Below are 20,294 nucleotides of genomic sequence, written 5' to 3'. Positions count from 1 at the left end.
TGGTAACTACAATAATGAAATCTGATCACTTATTCAGCCAAAACAGGCCAGTGATTCATGAGTTGGATACTGTCTGAATATCAAGTAATGATCGCAAGACACCATTGCGATTCTGTAGGTTTCTCTTCAAACATTGATGTGACACCTTGTAGCCTACATATACCCAAGTCACAAAGACCGCTCACCTATGCTCTAATTCACCACCTTATTTAGATTAAAAGGCAATCACTTTCAAGCTGGATGAAAATGGGGGTTTATTGAAAAAAAAGGTTCATTATACAAAATACAATTTAAAAAAAAGAATCCTGCAAACAACTTCTACAAAGCGGAGATGTAGACAAAACAATATGGTGGATGATGTAGAAACAATAGACGATATCAGTAGGTGATCTGATATGGTTGGATCAACATTTCTCCTACCAATATCACAAATTTGCTACCATCAAATAAATCCATCATTTGGAACTGGGTCTGCTTCTGATCTCTGTGAGCAGTGTAGAACTGGCTAAAACGGCAGGACTCAGTTGATCGTGAGGACATCACTCTGGATTTCGTGACTCAGCTGGGTCTGTAAATCACTCAGTTTCTTTTTCAGCACTGCCAGAGCAGACATGACGATGGTCTCCGGTCGCAGTGAGCCACATGTCTCCACGTTATAATAGAACCTGCAAGTTTGTGCCACAACACAAATTAACAGTGACATCTCTACCATCTTTCCTACTGATCATTATTCACCATCTTTTGTCATCACATACTGCTTTAACACCATCAAAACCTGTATCACAGTCATCATTGGAATGCGACAGTTGACACTGAAGGACACAAATGCTCAATAACAGACATGTAATTCAATACATTGGTACTGACTGGTAAAGAACCATTTAGACTCCAATTAACTGATACTCACCTCTCAGGTTTGCCATTGGGGTCAAAGGGTGCTTGCACCTCATCCTCCTCAATCTCTGAGTATTCACTCTTTGGCCTGAGACAGAAAAACTCTGGGTCAATTCACAGTAACTCTCCCCCTCACAGAATACGGTCATGGGTCTCCATTAAAAACATTAAAATGTAACCCACCATTCCTCTGGCCGTGGATAAACAGTGTGCCTCAGTGCATTGTCTGGGTCATACTCAAAGGACACCCCTGCTGTAGGGTTCCACTTGGCATGCTCCTTGCCAAAACCCTTTTTGGCATAAGCTCTGAGACGCAGCTCCTGACCCTTCCTAAGCTTCACAAGCAAAATGTCTGACGAGAGGAAGGAGGCAGAGCCAAGATGAGGATGAGGGTAGAATGATAATGCGAGAGCAGCAATGAATGTAAGAGACCAAATATTTATAAAAAAATAATTTAATAGAAAACCATTGGAAAGAGCAGCCTACCATCCTGTTCAACATAGTCATTGGGATCATTGTCTCGACTCTTGGAGGTCACCTAAAGATCAAATAAGATAAGTTAACTTGCTTCCGAACAAAATAATACGGGGAGGAAAATCTGTATGTGAATTACTGTTGAATGGAAGTGCACTCACAGGAATGACTCGAGGGTGGTTGGACAGCAGGTCTCGTGAGGTCACATGGCGGGTCTGGTCCTCTGTGCAGCGAACGTCTAGTGTCAGTTCAACAGAGCATTCTGGGCAGAAATCGTCACATGTACAGTCCTGCGGTAGACGGGAATAGGTGAAAAGACTTAGTGGTTTTATCTTCAAGTGAGCATGGCTAGCAAACATAACTTTCAGCCATTGTCTGGTCTTAATCAGGTGTCCAAATGCTTACTCTGGAGTACTGCATCTTGTCCACAACATCATCACTGGTAAGGGGAATAAGACCTGAAAAATGAGACCATAGACTGAGTTAGTGATCAGTACAATATTGGTATAAAAGGAGAAAAAAAGTCTTATAATACATTAACTACATACCCACTCTGTGAGCAATAAACTCGTCGTGGATCACAGAAGAATTTGCATCAATTTGAATCCAATCAATAGCTGAAATTAAACAAGGACATGAACACTTCCAAAAAATATTAATCATTGTGGGGACTGGGGAAGACACGACTAACAAATGTCTACACGTTCATGAGATTATAACAACCACGGGTGATGCTGTATTTTACCTAGTCTGATTAATCAGGCTGTAATACACAATTGGTATATACACAGCCTGACAAATGCCTGCAAAATCATCTAAAATGTTCCTTACAAGCCAGAATGATGAATAAAATTACATTTAAAAACTTACTCTGTCTGTGCTGTTAGTCTTTCAGCTTCACGTAATTTGAGAATATCCACAGGAATGTATTGTTTACCCAACTTTTTAGAGAGATGGTAATATGCCTCTATAAAAAGTTGAGTAAAAAATATTTTCATGTGGGTACTTTGTCTCAATTTTTGAGAAGAGTAATTGCAGACTGCAAATTAGGGGCATTTCTGATATGAAGTTACACCCATTGATGCTCGCCATTGGTCTGTGGACATTTCTTTCGCTTCAGGGACATCAGTTGTTGACTGTAGCAATGTAGCTGAGCCTAACCCCAACCCCTTTCCTAACCTCATTCTCCTAAACCTGCCACGCCAGTAATGATCCTAACCAGCCACGTTAATGATCCTAATCTCAATTCAAATTGTATTTATCACATGCGCCGAATACAACCGGTGTAGTAGACCTTACCGTGAAATGCTTACTGTCAAGCCCTTAACCAACAATGCAGTTAAGAAAAAATATTGACCAAATAAAATAAAAAGATCAACGAGGCTATATACAGGGGGTACTGGTACAGAGTCAATGTGCAGGGGTACAGGTTAGTTGAGGTCATATGTACAATACCGGTCAAAAGTTTTAGAACACCTACTCATTCAAGGGTTTTTATTTAGACTATTTTCTACATTGCCAGTTTCATCATAGCGCTTGATGGTTTTTGCGACTGCACTTGAAGAAACTTTCAAAGTTCTTGCAAGGTTCCGTATTGACTGACCTTCATGTCTTAAACGGTTCTTGATATAATATGGACTTGGTCTTGTACCAAATAGGACTATCTTCTGTATACCCCCCCTACCTTGTCACAACACAACTGATTGGCTCAAAATGCATTAAGGAAAGAAATTCCACAAATTAATTTAACATCTGTTAATTGAAATGCATTCCAGGTGATTACCTAATGAAGCCAGTTGAGAGAATGCCATGTGTTATTTCATCGCCGAGCAGTTGCCATACCAGGCGGTCATGAAACCAATGCTCTCAATACAACTGTAAAACTTTGAGGATCTGAGGACCCATGCCAAATCTGTTCAGTGTCCTGAGGGGGAAATAGGCATTGTTGCACTCTCCTCACAAATGTCTTGGTGTGTTTGGACCATAATGATCGTTTTGTCGTGATCACGTTGAGAGAGGTTGTTGTCCTGGTGCCACATGCTCGGAGTACACGTCCTGGTAATCCGCCTGGCCTTGTGAATGTTGACCTGGCGAGCGTGATCACACAGTCATCTGGAACAGCTGGTGCTCTCACGCATGCTTCAGTGTTGCTTGCTTCGAAGCGCAGTTAGCTCTTCTGGTAGGCTTGTGTCACTGTGCCCCTCAGAGCCCCCTTACTCGAGAGGTCATCTACATCTTTTCCACCAATCGCCCTACGCCCGCCCTGGCCAGCAGTGCACCCAGCCCTCTAGAGGTCGGCTGGGCTTCCCTTTGTAGTCCGTAATAGTTTGCAAGCCCTGCCACAGCCGACGAGCATCGGAGCCTGTGTAGTAGGATTCAATCTCAGTCCTGTATTTACGCTTTGCCCGTTTGATGGTCTGTCTGAGGGCATAGCGGGACTTCTTATAAGTGTCTAGGTTAGAGTCCCGCTCCTTGAAAGTGGCAGTTCTAGCCTTTAGTTCAGATGTTGCCTGTAATTAATGGCTTCTGGTTGGGGTATGTACGTACGGTCAACAATGTCATTGATGTGCTTTGATGAAGCCGGTGTCTGATGTGGTATACTCCTCAATGCAATCTGATGAGTCACGGAACATATTCCAGTCTGTGCTAGCAAAACAGTCCTGTAGCTGAGCATCTGCGTCATCTGGCCACTTCCGTATTGAGTGAGTCACTGGTACTTCCTGCTTTTGTTTTTGCAGGAATCAGGAGGATAGAATAAGTCAGATTCGCCAAATGGAAGAGCGAGCTTTGTACACGTCTCTGTGTGTAGAGTAAAGGTGGTCTAGAGTCCCCTCCCCCCTCTGGTTGCACATGTAACATGCTGGTCGAAATTAGGTCAAACAGATTTGTTTTCCTGCATTAAAGCCCCTGGCCACTAGGAATGCCACCTCTGGATGAGCATTTTCTTGTATGCTTATGGCTTTATACAGCTCATTGACTGTGGTCTTAGTGCCAGCATCTGTGTTGGTAAATAGTCAGCTACAAAAAAATAGAAAACTCTTGGTAAATAGTGTGATCTGCAGCTTATCATGAGATACTCTACCTCAGGTGAGCAAAACCTCGAGACTTCCTTAATATTTAATTTCGCACACCAGCTGTTATTGAGAAATAGACAACGTAGCTGTTCTTTTTTTGCAATTGCACAGGAAAACCAGCCAACTGTATATTATCCATGTCTTTGTTCAGCTATAACTCAGTGAAACATAAGATATTTGTTTTTAAAAATCTGCCACGGTACTTATCCTAACCTATGTAAACAAATAATCTGTGTCGAGAAACCAGTATCATAACACCGGAATTGACCAATGGCAGGCACAAATTGGCGTACCTGATAAAGAAACGCCCACATCAAGAAACGCCTCGAATTGCGGTTTGCAATTACACCATATTGCAAATTTCGAGCAGCTGAAGGACACATCTCACATACAACCGGTAGAGTAAGTTTAAATGTAATTTTCTATAAACATTCTGTCTTGTAAGGACAATTTAGTTACGAGTTTGCAGCTATTCGTTTCAGGCTGTATATACACTAGTACCAATTAATTATGTACAGCCTGATTTAAATCACTCTTACCTATTGTTGCAACTTCTGACATAAAGACACGTCGGATGGAATTCGCAACCCTGTATAAATAAGATAACACACGTGAAAGAATGAATGTGAAACTTTAAACAGTAGCAGTCTCTTGTAATAAGAATATGATCTAGCAGCAAGCCCTCCATGTCGTCGAGCACCACGACCCCAGATAAGAGCCAGGAGAGACAATGGTGTAAGCCCCGGTGCGCCACCCTTGCAAGCCAACTAACGTTAGCTAGTTAGTCACACGTCTGTTTCCATTGCAACTTATTTATTCCAGTACAACGATCAAAACATTTACAGCTGTGATTACCAAGTTTATCGCAGGCGCGCTAACATTGGCTACCCTATCGCAAGCTCGCTAACAACTTCTTGATAATCAGTTGAATGGTTACTCACGACAGGTCGGTGTTCTCAATGACAAACTTAACATTCTCATCCGTCAGTTCTGTGATCTTCACTATTGGCTGGTTAGCATACGGCATGGTTAACGTATAAGAAAAGCAATGTACATTAAAATGTACACGTCTTGTCGGTCGGTCTAAACAACGCCACCGGGAAGGCCTCAAATTGCTTACCGCTTATTGGCCGAAATAAATCAATAGTCTGATTGGTCAGTCGTGGTGGGCGGGTTCTTTTTAACATCCGGGTCACACCGTGACGTCCAGAAATATGTTCTAAATGTAAAAAAAAAAAAAAAAAAAAAATGCACCAAGATAAAAATCCATGCAGTGTTGTTAACGCATTGTAGGAACTCCTAGAGAGAGGTGTTAATACACACAGGATATATCTAATATAGATTTGTTTCTTAGTTGACACTTTCCGATTATGCTTTGTCCTCATCCTAAATCAATTTGGGTGAAAAACAAATAGAAAATTGTTCTGTTGTAATTCATCTGTAATTTATTTAGGATCTCTCAATGGAGCCGAACAAAAATGTTTCAAATACAATCACATTTTTGTATCCTTTATACACAAAGGGATAGGAGTGGGTATGAGGGAAAACCAATTGAAACACAAACTCCTGATTGGCAGAGATAAGAGGGGATGGTGGAACAGAAATAGCCATCTTGTTTCACCGTCTCTGGTTAATTCCGGTTAGATTTTTCAGCTGAAAAATAGAGAAATCTCCAGTCACTACTAAACACACGAAATACAATTGGAACTAAACAAATGCAGTGCCTGGTATTATCATTTTAAACTATGCAGAATTTTTGGGGAAAAAGCTACCTAAGGTTACAAGCAATGAGGCTGTGCGTGTTCAAGACACAGATACAACATATCTTCACAATGTCTAGAGAAGTGTTTAAGCTGTCAATGTGTTATAATAATCCTTTATTCTGTGCATCTCAAACATGCATATTCTCTCTAGCATCCTCACCGTAACAGCAGCTCCCATAAGCCCCTGCACCACTGCTTCTCCTGTGGATGCCACCTACAGGACACAATAGCAAAATATGTCAATTACACGTATAGAGTTCCCTTAATATAGGTTGTATACTAGTGAGGTCTTTCTAATGATTTATACATTTTACATTTCATTACTGGTGACCATTTACCTACACTACCGTTCAAAAGTTTGGGGTCACTTAGAAATGATTGTTTTTGAAAGAAACACTTTCTGCCCATTTAAAATAACATCAAATTGATCAGAAATGCAGTGCAGACATTGTTAATTGTAGCTGGAAACGGTATATTTATTTTTAATGGAATATCTATATAGGCGTACAGAGGCCCGTTATCAGCAACCATCACTTGTGTACCAATGGCACATGGTTAGCTAATCCAAGTTTATCATTTTAAAAGGCTAATTGATCTTTAGAAAACATTTTTGCAAAAAGGCTTTAATGATCATTTAACCTTTTAAAATAACTTGGATTAGCTAACACAACGTGCCATTGGAACGAAATTTCAGCCATTTCCAGATTCAATAGTCATTTTACAACAAATGTCTACGCTGTATTTCTGATCAATTTGATGTAAATTTAATGGACAAAAAAATTAGCTTTTCTTTCAAAAACAAGAACATTGATAAGTGACCCCAAACTTTTGAACGGTAGTGTATATTAAGAGACTATACACAGACTGAGGAAATGGTACCCGTTTGGTGGTGTTGGCCATGTTGACAATATCCTGGATGCGGTTGTCAAGGAAGTTCCAGGTGTCCTGGAAGTCTTCTGAGGAGTCCTGTACCATCACCAGCTCTGTGGTGTTATAGATCCCGGTCAGTGCAGCTCGTTTTGTATACCAGTTCAACTGAGATGAGAACAGAGGGAAAACTGAGAAAATAGGATTTTGATAAACAGACACAGCATAGTGGTTGTTGACAGACTATCCTAAAACCTTCGTCATGATGGAAATATAAATATTTGGATTAGACAAATGTCAGTAGCACACATGTAAAATAGGGATATTATAGCGCATAGGAGATGGATTAAAGGAGTAAACTGTGCTAAAAGTGAGAGGGAGAGGTGGTGAGTAGTAACCTTTGCAGAGGCAGGCCAGATAGTATGAGGTGATGATGAAAAGGGGTGAGGAAGACATGGGAAGAGGGGTATGTAGGCAGAGGGGATCGACTCACATTTGTGGAGCGGTCTCCAGCATAGTACCAGATATCATCCACCAGGGTGGAGAGGTGCTTCAGACTGTTTGGTATGTTGTGTGGCAGAAACAGAATACTCAAAGCCTGGAGAAAGGAAGATGTACTTTAAATCAGCAGGGAAAAAATGATATTTGTTAGAGTGTAATAAAAAATAATAATTGGGAGAGACTAATAATGTGGACGGCAGTGGTACATTTCTAAGTAAGCTGTATGGCAAATGGCTGGAACTGAGAAATCGGAATGGCATCAAACCACATGGAAACCATTCGTTTGATACCACTCCAACCATTACCACAAGCCAGTTCTCCCCAATTAAGGTGCCACCAACCCCCTGTGGTGTACAGGTGTAATAAATGGTTGCCTCTATTAGTGTGTCAAAGACGTTACAGGATTAGGTTACCTTATATCAAGGAGTAGCTTGACCTGGTTCAAGGTGAGGGGATTAACTGTCAGTTGTCAAGGTCTAGGGCACATAGGGCCCAATTGTTATACTGTGTTGTGTGCAAGATACCTGTGGCCAATTATTTATGTATGGGGTCAACATCCTCAATCTGGTTTCTACTGCATCCCTAAGAAACTCGGCAGTTTTCTTTGGTCTGCAAGAAAATTAACACATGCTCACATACATACCAATAACAAATCATATACATGTTTGAATCCTAACTGCAATATCATTCTTCCACCTGCTAATTTTAGAGTGCGGGAACTTACTCTGCCTGACCAAGTTGGACCTGATTGTGATGCTCTGCCAGTTGCTCTGTTAGCTGGGTATTGGACTGAGCTATGAAGTGCAGGACCAGGTCCCCTGCCCCATTCTGGAACATTCCACTGGAGGCTGCTGAGAGACCCAGGGTCTGCTCAGAGGAAAACAGTGATAGGAAAGCAACAATTATATTTAGTCACATTACCTTACACTTTACAACCTCTCCATCCACACAACTACAGTGAATCCAATATCCCTAAACTCACTAACCTCAGCTCCTGCTGAAATGGCTTCAACAGTCCAACCATGTAGTGGGACAAAGTCCAGCGCAGCGTTAAGGATGCGCACTTGCAGTTGCTCCTCTGTTTCATAGTCTTCTCCTTGTTCTCCACTCTGGTCTACATAACTGCACCATCAAATCAAAGTTTATTTGTCACGAGCGCCGAATACAACAGGTGTAGACGTTAGTGAAATGCTTACTTACAGGCTCTAACCAATAGTGCAAAAAAGGTATGTGAACAATAGGTAAGTAAAGAAATAAAAACATTTAAAAAAGTGAAAAATAAGTGGCGAGGCTATATACAGACACTGGTTAGTCAGGCTGATTGAGGTAGTATGTACATGTAGATATGGTTAAAGTGACGATGCATATATGATGGACAGAGAGTAGCAGTAACGTAAAAGAGGGATTGGTGGGTGGTGGGACACAAGGCAAATATCCCAGTTAGCCAATGTGCGGGAGCACTGGTTGGTCGGGCCAATTGACGGTAGTATGTACATGAATGTATAGTTAAAGTGACTATGCATGTATGATAAACAGAGAGTAGCAGCAGCGTAAAAGGGACACAATGTAAATAGTCCGTGTAGCCGGACTACCCTCTGTAGTGCCTTGCGGTCGGAGGCCGGGCAATTGCTGTACCAGGCAGTGATGCAATCAGTCAGGATGCTCTCGATGTTGCAGCTGTAGAACCTTTTGAGGATCTCAGTCAGGTCCCATGCCAAATCTTTTTAGTTTCCTGAGGGGGAATAGGCTTTTTCTCGTGCCCTCTTCACAATCGTCTTGGTGTGTTTGGACCAATCTAGTTTGTTGGTGATGTCGACACAAAGGAACTTCAAGCTCTCATCCTGCTCCATTACAGCCCTGTCAATAAGAATGGAGATGTGCTCGGTCCTCCTTTTCCTGTAGTCCACAATAGTCTCCTTATTCTTGGTTACGTTGAGGGATAGGTTGTTATTCTGGCACCACCCAGCCAGGTCTCTGACCTCCTCCCTATAGGCTGTCTCGTCGTTGTCGGTGACGTTGTTGTTGTCGTTGTTGTGTCATCAGCAAACTTAATGATGGTGTTGGAGTAATGCCTGGCCATGCAGACGTGGGTGAACAGGGAGTACAGGAGGGGACTGAGCACGCACCCCTGGGGGGCTCCAGTGTTGAGGATCAGCGTGGCAGATGTGTTGCTACCTACCCTCACCACCTGAGGGCGGCCCGTCAGGAAGTTCAGGATCCAGTTGCAGAGGGAGGTGTTTAGTCCCAGGATCCTTAGCTTAATGATGAGCTTTGAGGGCACTATGGTGTTGAACACTGAGCTGTAGTCAATGAATAGCATTCTCATATAGGTGTTCCTTTTGACCAGGTGGGAAAGGGCAGTGTGGAGTGCAATAGAGATTACATCATCTGTGGATCTATTTGGGCGGTATGCAAATTGGAGTGGGTCTAGGGTTTCTTGGATAATGGTGTTGATGTGAGTTATCAGCCTTACAAAGCACTTAATGTCTACGGACGTGAGTGCTATGGGTCTGTAGTCATTTAGGCAGGTTGCCTTTGGTGGTATTACAGACTCCATCAGGGACATGTTGAAAATGTCAATGAAGACCCCTGCCAGTTAGTCAGCACATGCCCGGAGCACATGTCCTGGTAATCCGTCTGGCCCCGCAGCCTTGTATGTTGACCTGTTTAAAGGTCTTACTCACATCGGTTACAGAGAGCGTAGCGTGATCACAGTCGTCCGGAACAGCTGATGCTCTCATGCATGCTTCAGTGTTGCTTGCCTCAAAGCGAGCATAGAAGGGATTTAGCTCATCTGGTAGGCTCGTGTCACTGAGCAGCTCTCGGCTGTACTTCCCTCTGTAATAGTTTGCAAGTCCTGCCACACAAGACGAGCGTTCGAGATGGTGTAGAATGATTCAGTCTTAGCCCTGTATTGACGCTTTGCCTGTTTGACGGTTCGTCGCAGGGCATAGCAGGATTTCTTGTAAGCTTCTGGGTTAGAGTCCCACACTTTGAAAGCGGCAGCTCTACCCATTAGCTCAGTGCAGATGTTGTCTGTAATCCATGGCTTCTGGTTGGGGTATGTAAGTACAGTCACTGTGGGGACGACGTCCTCAATGCACTTATTGATAAAGCCAGTGACTGATGTTGTGTACTCCTCAATGCCAACAGAAGAATCCTGGAACATGTTCCAGTCTGTGATAGCAAAACAGTCCTATTGTTTAGTATCTGCTTCATCTGACCACTTTTTTTTAACAGACCGAGTCACTGGTGCTTCCTGCTTTAATTTTTGCTTGTAAGCAGGAATCAGGTGGGTAGAGTTGTGGTCAGATTTACCAAATGGAGGGCGAGGGAGAGCTTTGTATGCGTTTCTGTGTGTGGAGTACAGGTGGTCTAGAATTTTTTTCCCTCTGGTTGCACATTTAACATGTTGATAGAAATTTTGTAGAACAGATTTAAGTTTCCCTGCATTAAAGTCTCCGGCCACTAGGAGCGCCGCCTCTGAGTGGTTTCCTGTTTGCTTATTTCCATACACAGGTGACTGAGTGTGGTCTTAGTGCCAGCATCTGTCTGTGGTGGTAAATAAACAGCCCCCCCCTACTGGAGTGTGCTGTTCTATCTTGCTGGTGCAGTGTATATCCCGCTAGCTGAATATCCATGTCGTCATTCAGCCACGATTCCGTGAGACATAGGATATCACAGTTTTTGATGTCCCGTTGGTAGGATATTCGTGATCGTACCTAAGTCTAATTTATTGTCCAATGATTGTATGTTGGCGAGTAATATTGACGATAACGGCAGCTTTCCCAATTGCCTCCTGCGGGTCCTCACAAGGCATCCCGCTCTGCGTCTCCTCTTGCAACTAATGGGGATATTGGCCCTGTTCTGGTGTTTGGGGAATGTCCTATTCTTCCTGCTTGTTGAAGAAAAAAATCTTAGTCTAATCTGAGGTGAGTGATCGCTGTCCTGATATCCAGAAGCTCTTTTTTGCAGTAAGATACAGTTGCAGAAACATTATGTACAAAATAAGTTACAAATAATGCAAAAAAACCCAGTGAACACAGTGTAGACGGTTGGCATACACACGTCAGGAGTAACTTAAGAACAAAATGACAATGTTGTTCCAGTTGCAATGTAATCTCTCGCGGACAGATGCAATCTGTCAATTGGAACTTTGTTCTGGTACTCACAATTTCAGGTGTGGCCAATAGAAAGGTTGAGAGTTGCGGTTTAGACGGGTGGAGATTTCGCTAATCTCGTTAGTACATTTTCTAACATGTCTCCCCCCAGAATTTATTAGAGCATCTGACACACTAAAGATGTTAGTTCTGGGTGTTCAAGATCAGCAGCAATGTCACAATGTGGTATGGTAATGTTATGCATTGGTACGGTGTGTAAGTGTCAGTTTGCAGTATCATCCTAACCTGATGTTGGGCTGGGGAGCCTCCTCAGCAGCAGCAGCTTCCTGCGCTGATGTGGCTGTGTCATGTTCAGATGGGTGAGCTTGATAATGTTCGTGGAAAGTTGTAGTCTGGGATGCGGTGGAGGATGGAGGGACTGGGATGGACTTATCCTTGTCCCCCTGAAGCCGAATTGCAGCACAGTGCAAGCCTCGTCTCAGGCCATTACACTGGGGACTGGATGTTTTAGGAACCACCACTAGAATAAATAATCAGAGAAAGATGCTGTAATTATGTTCATACTGAAACTTTGCATCCTGTGTCCTGAGCACATGTATTAGCTTAACTTATACTGAACAAAAATATAAATGTCAAATATTTTACTGAGTTAGTTCATGTAAGTCAATTTAAATAAATAAATTAGGCCCTAATCTATGGATTTCACATGACTGGGAATACAGATACCTTCAAAAAAAGGTAGGGGGGGGTGGATCAGAAAACCAGTCAGTATCTGGTGTGACCACCATTTCCCTCTAGAAGCGCAACATCTCCTTCGCATAGAGTTGACCAGGCTGTTGATTGTGGCCTGTGGAATGTTGTCCCACTCCTTTTCAATGGCTGTGCAAAGTTGCTGGATATTGTTGGGAACACGCTGTTGTACACATCAATCTAGAGCATCCCAAACATGCTCAACGGGTGACATGTCTGGTGCGTATGCAGGCCGTGGAAGAACTGGGACATTTTCAGCTTCCAGGAATTGTGTACAGATCCTTGTGACATGGGGCTGTGCATTATCATGCTGAAAGCGGCAGATGAATGTCACGACAATGGGCCTCATGATCTCGTCACTGTATTGTTCAAATTGCCATCGATAAAATACTATTGTGTTCGTTGTCTGTAACTTATGCCTGCCCATACCATAATCCCACTGCCATCATCAGGCACTCTGTTCACAACGTTGACATCACACCACCATACACACCACCATACATGTGGTCTGCGGTTGAACGTACTGCCAAATTCTCTAAAACAATGTTGGAGGAGCCTCTCATTGTAGAGAAATTAATATTTCATTCTGGCAACAGCTCTGGTGGACATTCCTGCTGTCAACAAGCATGCCAATTGCAACCTCCCTCAATTTTAGACATCTGTAGCATTGTGTTGTGACAAAACTGCAATAGTGGCCTTTTATCCCCAGCATAAAATGCACCTGATTAGCTTCTTATTTTAATTTATTTTAATTTTACTAGGCAAGTCAGTTAAGAACAAATTCTTATTTTCAATGATGGCCTAGGAACAGTGGGTTAACTGCCTGTTCAGGTTTGTACCATGTCAGCTCGGGGATTCGAACTTGCAACCTTTCGGTTACTAGTCCAACACTCTAACCACTAGCGTTGCTAGGGTTTGCCGCCCCTTAAAATGATGTGCCAAACCCTAACAACGCTGGGCCAAATGTGCGCCACCCTATGGAACTCCCAATCACGGCCGGTTGTGATACAGCCTGGAATCGAACCAGGGTCTGTAGTGACGCCTCTAACACCGAGAAGCAGTGGAGAAAGGCTCAATAACAGCGACGTAAACAAATCCATGCACAACATTTTAGAGAAAAGCTTTTTGTGCCAAATAAAAATATCTGGGATATGTTATTTCAGCTCATGAAACGTGGGACCAACACTTTATATTTTTGTTCAGTATAGTTGCCAAATAATGGGTGGGGGAGTCCCTATGTAGCTAGGTAGTTTGTGAAAATACAAGCAGGCTTGACTGGACTCGCCACCCTCTCACAATTTAAGGGGTCAATTATTGCATATTAACGTTACCTAGCTACGTGTATTGCAATAAAGAGCTTAATACTTGCAATTGTGATAAGTTAAATGTTTTCTTGCGCTGAGATGTAGCTTGCAATGAGTAGTTAGCCAACATTATGTAATCTAATTCTGTCCTTCATTATCACCTTCTCCGATAAGTGTGTTCCCATTGGTTGGCTAGCTGGTTAGCAAGCTCTCTTGCGATTTAGACCTAAATAAATCTACACGATTACCAAAAACAAGTTCCTGAGCTAATGTCTAGACTAAGACCAACTAGCAAGTCTTGGCTCACCGCTGCCAAGACATCGAAGGGCTCTTCCAATTCGAAGTCCTTGTAGCAGCGCCGCCATATCTAGCTACAAACTGTTTTTTGAAGATATCAGACGCGTCATTTTTATGCGACTCTCTTTAAGCAGCACGCAAGTCGAATATTTCCCAGTTGTTTTGAACGAGGCCATTGTTTTGACCGGAGAGGTAAGTTAGCAAGCAGGTGATCTAACTTTGACCGAAACCCCTTTGCCCTATTTAATGTTCAGAATTCTCAAAGTGAAAGCGGAATTACTACACGTTTGGTTGAGTTTGCATAGCGAAAACATACATTTTGATTGGAACGTTTTAGCTTATACTAGCTAGCATTAATGAACTTCTATGTCACGCCGTTACTAGCTGGCTGGTTGTCACAAAGACAATTAAACGAGGCGATAAGACCAATATAATTTATAGAACACAAGTTGGTTAAATATGCCTGATGGTGTCTGTTTGACTGGTAGTAGCGTCGTTTGCCAGAAACGTTTTTTGGTTTCTAGTCGGTTCTAGAATATTACACATTTCATGTGTGTTTATTATGAGGTTGGATTCTAGCCCTGAACTACAGAGATACATCAGGATTAATGTTAGTATGTGTAACTGATGCAAGGTGCTGGCTGTAACTAGTCCTGAAAATGTGAAATCCTAACATAAATCAGTAAAGCATTGTGTATTATTTATGTTTTGCAATCATTCAGGTCATGTGACTGCTGCTATCAGGGTGCTTTAGTCAAAGATTATCTATTATATTGACAAGATAGTCGAGTGACCGCTCTAACAATGGAAATGCATGTCCTCAAAGATGGAAGGCAGGCGAGATCAGTGATAGGGCAGATACGCGTGTGAATAACAGGTGCACAACTCCAATATAAGTTGCCGAAATGCCACCTGCGTCAACTTATATCACTGCATTCGTAACAACCTAGACATTACGAAGCATATTTTCGATCAAATAAGCCCCAAGTAGCAAATTAGCAATACATTTTTTCATTGACCTGCATTAAAAAAAAATACTAAAGGGAAAGGGGGGTACCTAGTCAGCTGTACAACTGAATGCGTTGAACTGAAATGTGTCTTCCGCATTTAACCCAACCCGTCGCTCTGGGAACAGTGTACAAGGACAGATTTTGGAATGAGTAAACCCTATTGCTTCTTGTCTTCCCCTGGTCTAGTAAAACTCCTGTCTCCCTGCTGTGTTATCAGCAGGATGTCAACCCACTCAGATAAGTCAAGTCTGATAGGAGAAGCTGTCCTGTGGTGGTTTCTTTAGTCAATTTTAAATTACATTGAGTTAATTGATTGCTGCTTTGCAGGAAGACATGGCAGACCTTGGTGTGAAAGCAGGAGATAAGGTGCTTTTGGTGTGGAGCCAGCCTTCGTCCCCAACAACCCTGAAGGAGCTGGCAGAGAGTCTAGGGGCCATGGTTGGCACCGATGGCCGAGTGTCCCTGGAGAATATGGAAAGACTTATGATGTGTAAGTTTATTATCTATGCGTATTCATCTGTAATTTGTTTATTTTTATTTAACTAGGCAAGTCAGTTTAGAACAAATGTATTATTTACAATGACAGCCTACACCGGCCAAACCCGGATGATGTTTGACCAATTGTGCTCCGACCTATGGGACTCTCAATCACGGCTGGTTGTGATAAAGTCTGGATTCGAACCAGCGTGTCTGTAGTGACGCCTCTAGCACTGAGATGCAGTGCCTTAGACCTCTGCGTCACTCAGGAGCCCATAACTCCACCCCTACCTACATGTACACTTCACCTCTACCTACATGTACAGATTACCTCAACTAACCTGTACCTCTGCACAGTGACTCGTTACCCCCTGTATATAGCCTCGTTAATGTTGTTTTATTGTGTTACTTTTTATACTTTTTATAATTTTTTATTTAGTTTATTTGGTAAATATTTTCTTAACTCTTCTTGAACTGCTTGTAAGTAAGCATTTCTCGGTAAGGTCTACACATGTTGTATTCGGCACATGTGACAAATAAAGTTTGATTTATAGTGACACTCATTCACCTGAGGATCTGTTACAACACTTAGCCTATGCTTGTTCTTAAACCCATGCATTGACATGTGGGTCGTTCCACCTCAAAAAGCACAGGACAGAGGATTTTGACACCCACCATCTCAGATCGTTACGAAATTGTATCTGAAATTAGAAACAGATAATATGAGCTTTCCTGAAACATTATTTTGTTGAAATAATAAAGCTAGTTGATTGCACCCAAATTGCCATTTTTTAAATTATAGGATTCCTGTAATGTTCAATAAATATATTAAGTAACATCTGATATGGACCCCCCACCCCCCAAAAAATGTAACAATGAGTAAGACATGAGGATTACAAAGAAATGGTCAAAAAATCAGTTTGCAGATAACCTACTGTAGGGTATTCTACATGAGATTTGTTAATTTGTCAAATGGCAGTCAAGCATCAATCATCATGTCACCAGAATATTATCAATATTTATTTGAAAGGAGCTTCAAGATCACCATGTACTTTCACCATCGTGAAGTTCATCATCTATTTCATCTGTAGCCTAATAAACTGCATGGTTTCCTGAATTGTAGTGGGAGGACCACACAATATATCATCTCATAAATCCAAATTTACTTCAATGTGATGGTTATTATATAAATATTTGCGAATAAAAGTGTTTCCACCGCCATTCATGTATAATTAATTTAACTGACACAAAAAGATCCCACCAGGTCAAATGAACAAATTCTGTTGACATTTAAAAACCTAAACGTCCTGTTTCCATCACAGCTGTCATAATAAAAAAAAAAATGGTATGTCTTTAATTGCATAAAAACTGTGGATGGAAACGTGGTTAATGGTACTTAATATTAGCAGTTTCATGCTTCATGTCCAAATCATCCTAAAGTATCTTACAATACATTTTATAACTAACTCAACAGCAAAAATGCTATTATAGCTAACGTTGACTTGCATTGGATTTGTGCCACAAATGCAAAAAAGTTGGAGTTTGGCAAAGTAAACAAAACCAAAGCATGGGTTGCTGTCATAACTTGTCCATAAACTGCTTACAGGGTAAGGAAACCAATATGTATTTTTCCCTTTAACATTGAGGGGGAGTTTGAGGTGGAACGACCCACATGTGGAACGACCCACATGTCAATGCATTGGTTTAAGAACAAGCATATGATTCCAAGAACACAGGATGAGATGTTACTATCCTTTGTGCAAGCACTTCCAAGAGTTAATGAACAGTGAGCCTGGTGAAATTTGGGGAGCGCATCGTCAGTAGTGTACCTTTTGGTTCCTAGGGTGTTTCGGCCTTTCGACCTAAGTGTTGTAACAGATCCTCAGGTGAATGAGTGTCACTATAAATCAAACTTTATTTGTCAGAAATTAGCTACTAGCAAGAACAGCACCAGCTAGTGGTCAGAATATCAGGATGTAGGATAGGACATAACCCTAACGGCTCCATACTACATAGAGAACTGATACGGTATACTCGTTGTTGGGGTGGGTTTGGCGTAGGGGGTCCATGGGTGGCTTTTGACTATTTAGTTGGATTCCACATGTCTTATTATTAGGAAAAAAATTTTTGTTCAACTCGGATGTTGGGTATATAAACAGAATAAAGTTGGAGGAATGCAAATCTTATCTGCTTTTAACTACAGGATTATTTAAAAAAAATCTGAGCTGGTGGGTGTCATGGGTGTGAACAACGCATGTCTGATATGTCTATATATACAGTTGTTATAAGGGCATCGGATTGTACAATTTTATTAACTACATGCTCTTTTCTCTCCTTTCCTCAGCTTCACATGCAGCATCAAGCTATGACTGGGTCCTCTCAAGTGTACTCTCTGACAGCTTTTCTGTCCACACCTCAGAGACACTAGCAGAGATGGCCAGATTGATCAAACCTGACGGAAAACTAGTGCTTGAAGAACCTGTTACAGGTAAGAAGGTGGAGAGCGCAAAGTATTTGAGTGTCCTGGTCATGATTGAGGACACATAGTAAAGCACTCAGATTCTTGACACCTGTCCTTAGGAACTGATGACCAAAAAGTGAGGACTGCTGAGAAGCTTCTATCAGCCTTGAAGTTGTCTGGCCTGGTGTCAGTGACTGAGGTGAGTAAACCAGCACTGGAATGTCATAGATTCACTCCTCCAGGCACGGTGTACTTTACACACTTTATCTTTACAAACATTGACAGGTCAGTAAAGAACCCCTGACCCCAGAGGCTGTGTCTGCCCTGAAGACATACACAGGCTTCCAGGGTAACACACTATCCAGGGTGCGCATGTCTGCTTCTAAACCCAACTTTGAAGTGGGCTCTTCAAGCCAGCTGAAGCTTTCGTTTGGGAAAAAAACCTCAAAACCAGGTATGTGGAGTTCTCCCTCCTGTTAACATGTCGTACTATTCCTCCTGGTCTCCTTTGAAAATGTAATTGATTTTGTTTCAGTAGACAAACCTGTACTTGACCCCAATGCTGCCAGGGCGTGGACCCTGTCAGCCAATGACATGGATGATGATGATGTGGTGAGTGATTGATTTGTGTATCTTTTAGTTTTTATATTTCTCTGATGGTGATTCTCAATATGCCACTCTGTTGTCTTGTCAGGACCTGGTAGATTCAGATGCGCTGTTGGATGCTGATGACTTTAAGAAGCCAGACGCATCCTCCCTCAAAGCGCCCTCCTGTGGTGACGGAACCACCAAGAAAAAGAAGGCTTGCAAGAACTGGTAAACACCCCTCACTCTTTCTTTGGTTCCAGAAAACAGGGCTCACCCATACACCAACAAGTTAGTTGGCATCATCACAAGTGATAAAGTTCAACTGATTATTGAATATCTCTAGTGCAAATCTGGAGATAATCACACATGGTTGCCTTCTATCATAACTATTCTCTTGTAAATGTCCCCCACAATGAAATTGGGGGGGTGACTGTGGATTTGTCTCCAGATTGAAAATGTGAACTTTGAAAGGTCACACCCCTCACCCTGTTTGACCTTAAGTCATGAAATTCTGTACATAGGGCACTCTCCCCACAAGGAACACATTTGCCTCAGGGACCCATAAGGTCAGATTTTCCACCATTTTAAATTTGTTTAAAAAAACACTACTCTGCTGGCACCAAATGAGTGGTGTGTATATATATATATATAATCTATGGACAAAGTTCTCTCAATGTAATATTTTCCGGAATAGTACCTGGCCACTATTGACCAATTAACATGGGTGTGGTCTGGCACAAATGTATATAAATCGGTCAATGATATTCATATTGTAACACAATTTTGGTGCATATGTTGCAAACACTCAAGTATCAACATATGTGAGGACATTCATATCAACCACACGGTGACGCTATAACAAGCAATGAACATGTTTGACTCAGTGCTGAAATATGAGTCTAGCAAACCTATGCATTATGCTGAAATATGAGTCTAGCAAACCTATGCATTATGCTGAAATATGAGTCTAGCAAACCTATGCATTATCCAACAACTGGCCTGATTTTAACAACTTGGGTGAATGATGCTTCTTGCCCTAGAGATCTGGCATTTACAAAATGACAGTCCAAGGGGGTTGCTGCATCATTTGTGGGGGACGGCATTCTTACTGTTGCCTTGTTTGTCATTACTCCTATGTAGCTCATGTGGTCTTGCTGAGGAGTTGGAACAGGAGAGCAAGGGTGCCAAGACAATCAGCCAGCCCAAGTCCGCCTGTGGAAGTGTGAGTGTAACTCTTTGCCCATATGCAACCACCATGGCTGTCAACACCAGCATCTTTGTGAAGCCAGTTTGTAATTGTTGACCTGAATTTCAGTGTTATCTGGGCGATGCCTTCCGATGTGCCAGCTGTCCGTACATTGGGATGCCTGCCTTCAAACCTGGGGAGAAGATTGTACTAGCCAACACAGGGCTAAATGATGCCTAGGAACAACCACAATATATACCTTCTGGAATATCACATTCCTTACATCATTCCAACCTCCCACCCCCTGGAGTCAATGACCAATGCCAGGTTCTCACTGAGATGGTCAGAATGGCTCTTCTACGTCTCATGTATAAGAGCAAAAAGCAGGTAGTTTGAAGTAGCGAAACAATCCAGGTTATAGGCTTATTTGACCATGTAAAAACTGTTCCTGGACATACAATGAAGATTTCACAGGGCACTCACCATATTAACATACAGGTGTCCATAATAAATGTCAGTTCAATTAA

General features: G+C 42.1%; 3 protein-coding genes across 7 annotated transcripts; 1 reads left to right on the top strand and 2 right to left on the bottom strand.

Annotated features, from left to right (window-relative positions):
• Positions 1-237: 237 nt before the first annotated feature.
• On the bottom strand, positions 238-5,603 carry polr2c (RNA polymerase II subunit C). The gene is made up of 9 exons (XM_046305959.1): positions 5,384-5,603; positions 4,982-5,031; positions 1,917-1,985; positions 1,774-1,826; positions 1,530-1,658; positions 1,381-1,432; positions 1,078-1,246; positions 908-982; positions 238-665 (listed from the first exon to the last, which is right to left on the bottom strand). The coding sequence occupies exons 1-9, from the start codon at positions 5,467-5,469 to the stop codon at positions 521-523; spliced, it is 828 nt and encodes a 275-aa protein (XP_046161915.1). The 5' UTR covers positions 5,470-5,603; the 3' UTR covers positions 238-520.
• ciapin1 (cytokine induced apoptosis inhibitor 1) lies at positions 4,747-20,294 on the top strand. 5 transcript variants are annotated; one of them, XM_046305918.1, is made up of 9 exons: positions 4,747-4,844; positions 15,383-15,545; positions 17,877-18,020; positions 18,113-18,192; positions 18,279-18,447; positions 18,529-18,605; positions 18,688-18,809; positions 19,722-19,803; positions 19,897-20,294. In XM_046305918.1, the coding sequence occupies exons 2-9, from the start codon at positions 15,389-15,391 to the stop codon at positions 20,005-20,007; spliced, it is 942 nt and encodes a 313-aa protein (XP_046161874.1). In that variant the 5' UTR covers positions 4,747-4,844; positions 15,383-15,388; the 3' UTR covers positions 20,008-20,294. The 5 variants fall into 5 exon arrangements, with proteins under 5 accessions (XP_046161874.1, XP_046161884.1, XP_046161865.1 ...); XM_046305928.1 differs by having other exon boundaries at positions 4,817-4,839; XM_046305909.1 differs by lacking the exon at positions 4,747-4,844 and adding an exon at positions 14,008-14,237 and having other exon boundaries at positions 18,532-18,605.
• coq9 (coenzyme Q9 homolog (S. cerevisiae)) lies at positions 5,865-14,210 on the bottom strand. Its single transcript, XM_046305946.1, has 9 exons — positions 14,056-14,210; positions 11,980-12,214; positions 8,560-8,695; positions 8,298-8,440; positions 8,098-8,182; positions 7,566-7,670; positions 7,085-7,240; positions 6,366-6,419; positions 5,865-6,095 (listed from the first exon to the last, which is right to left on the bottom strand). The coding sequence occupies exons 1-9, from the start codon at positions 14,111-14,113 to the stop codon at positions 6,060-6,062; spliced, it is 1,008 nt and encodes a 335-aa protein (XP_046161902.1). The 5' UTR covers positions 14,114-14,210; the 3' UTR covers positions 5,865-6,059.

The sequence above is a fragment of the Oncorhynchus gorbuscha genome, linkage group LG02, assembly GCF_021184085.1.
Source record: "Oncorhynchus gorbuscha isolate QuinsamMale2020 ecotype Even-year linkage group LG02, OgorEven_v1.0, whole genome shotgun sequence".
Taxonomy (NCBI): domain Eukaryota; kingdom Metazoa; phylum Chordata; class Actinopteri; order Salmoniformes; family Salmonidae; genus Oncorhynchus; species Oncorhynchus gorbuscha.
Note: the sequence above shows the minus strand (reverse complement) of the source record. Positions and strands in the feature narration are given on the sequence as shown.

Bases quoted from the DNA above. Each gene is read 5' to 3' on its own strand.
- ciapin1 (XM_046305900.1), top strand. From the start codon at position 14,160: ATGCGACTCTCTTTAAGCAGCACGCAAGTCGAATATTTCCCAGTTGTT. The intron at 14,238-15,382 runs GTAAGTTAGCAA...GCTGCTTTGCAG, and splicing joins CCATTGTTTTGACCGGAGAG to GAAGACATGGCAGACCTTGG. The intron at 18,193-18,278 runs GTGAGTAAACCA...AAACATTGACAG, and splicing joins GCCTGGTGTCAGTGACTGAG to GTCAGTAAAGAACCCCTGAC.
- coq9 (XM_046305946.1), bottom strand. From the start codon at position 14,113: ATGGCGGCGCTGCTACAAGGACTTCGAATTGGAAGAGCCCTTCGATGT. The intron at 8,696-11,979 runs GTTAGGATGATA...TTGATGGTGCAG, and splicing joins GCTCCCCAGCCCAACATCAG to TTATGTAGACCAGAGTGGAG. The intron at 7,241-7,565 runs GTGAGTCGATCC...TTCTCATCTCAG, and splicing joins CTGGAGACCGCTCCACAAAT to TTGAACTGGTATACAAAACG.
- polr2c (XM_046305959.1), bottom strand. From the start codon at position 5,469: ATGCCGTATGCTAACCAGCCAATAGTGAAGATCACAGAACTGACGGAT. The intron at 1,247-1,380 runs GTAGGCTGCTCT...TCCTCTCGTCAG, and splicing joins TGACTATGTTGAACAGGATG to ACATTTTGCTTGTGAAGCTT. The intron at 666-907 runs GTGAGTATCAGT...ACAAACTTGCAG, and splicing joins CCCAATGGCAAACCTGAGAG to GTTCTATTATAACGTGGAGA.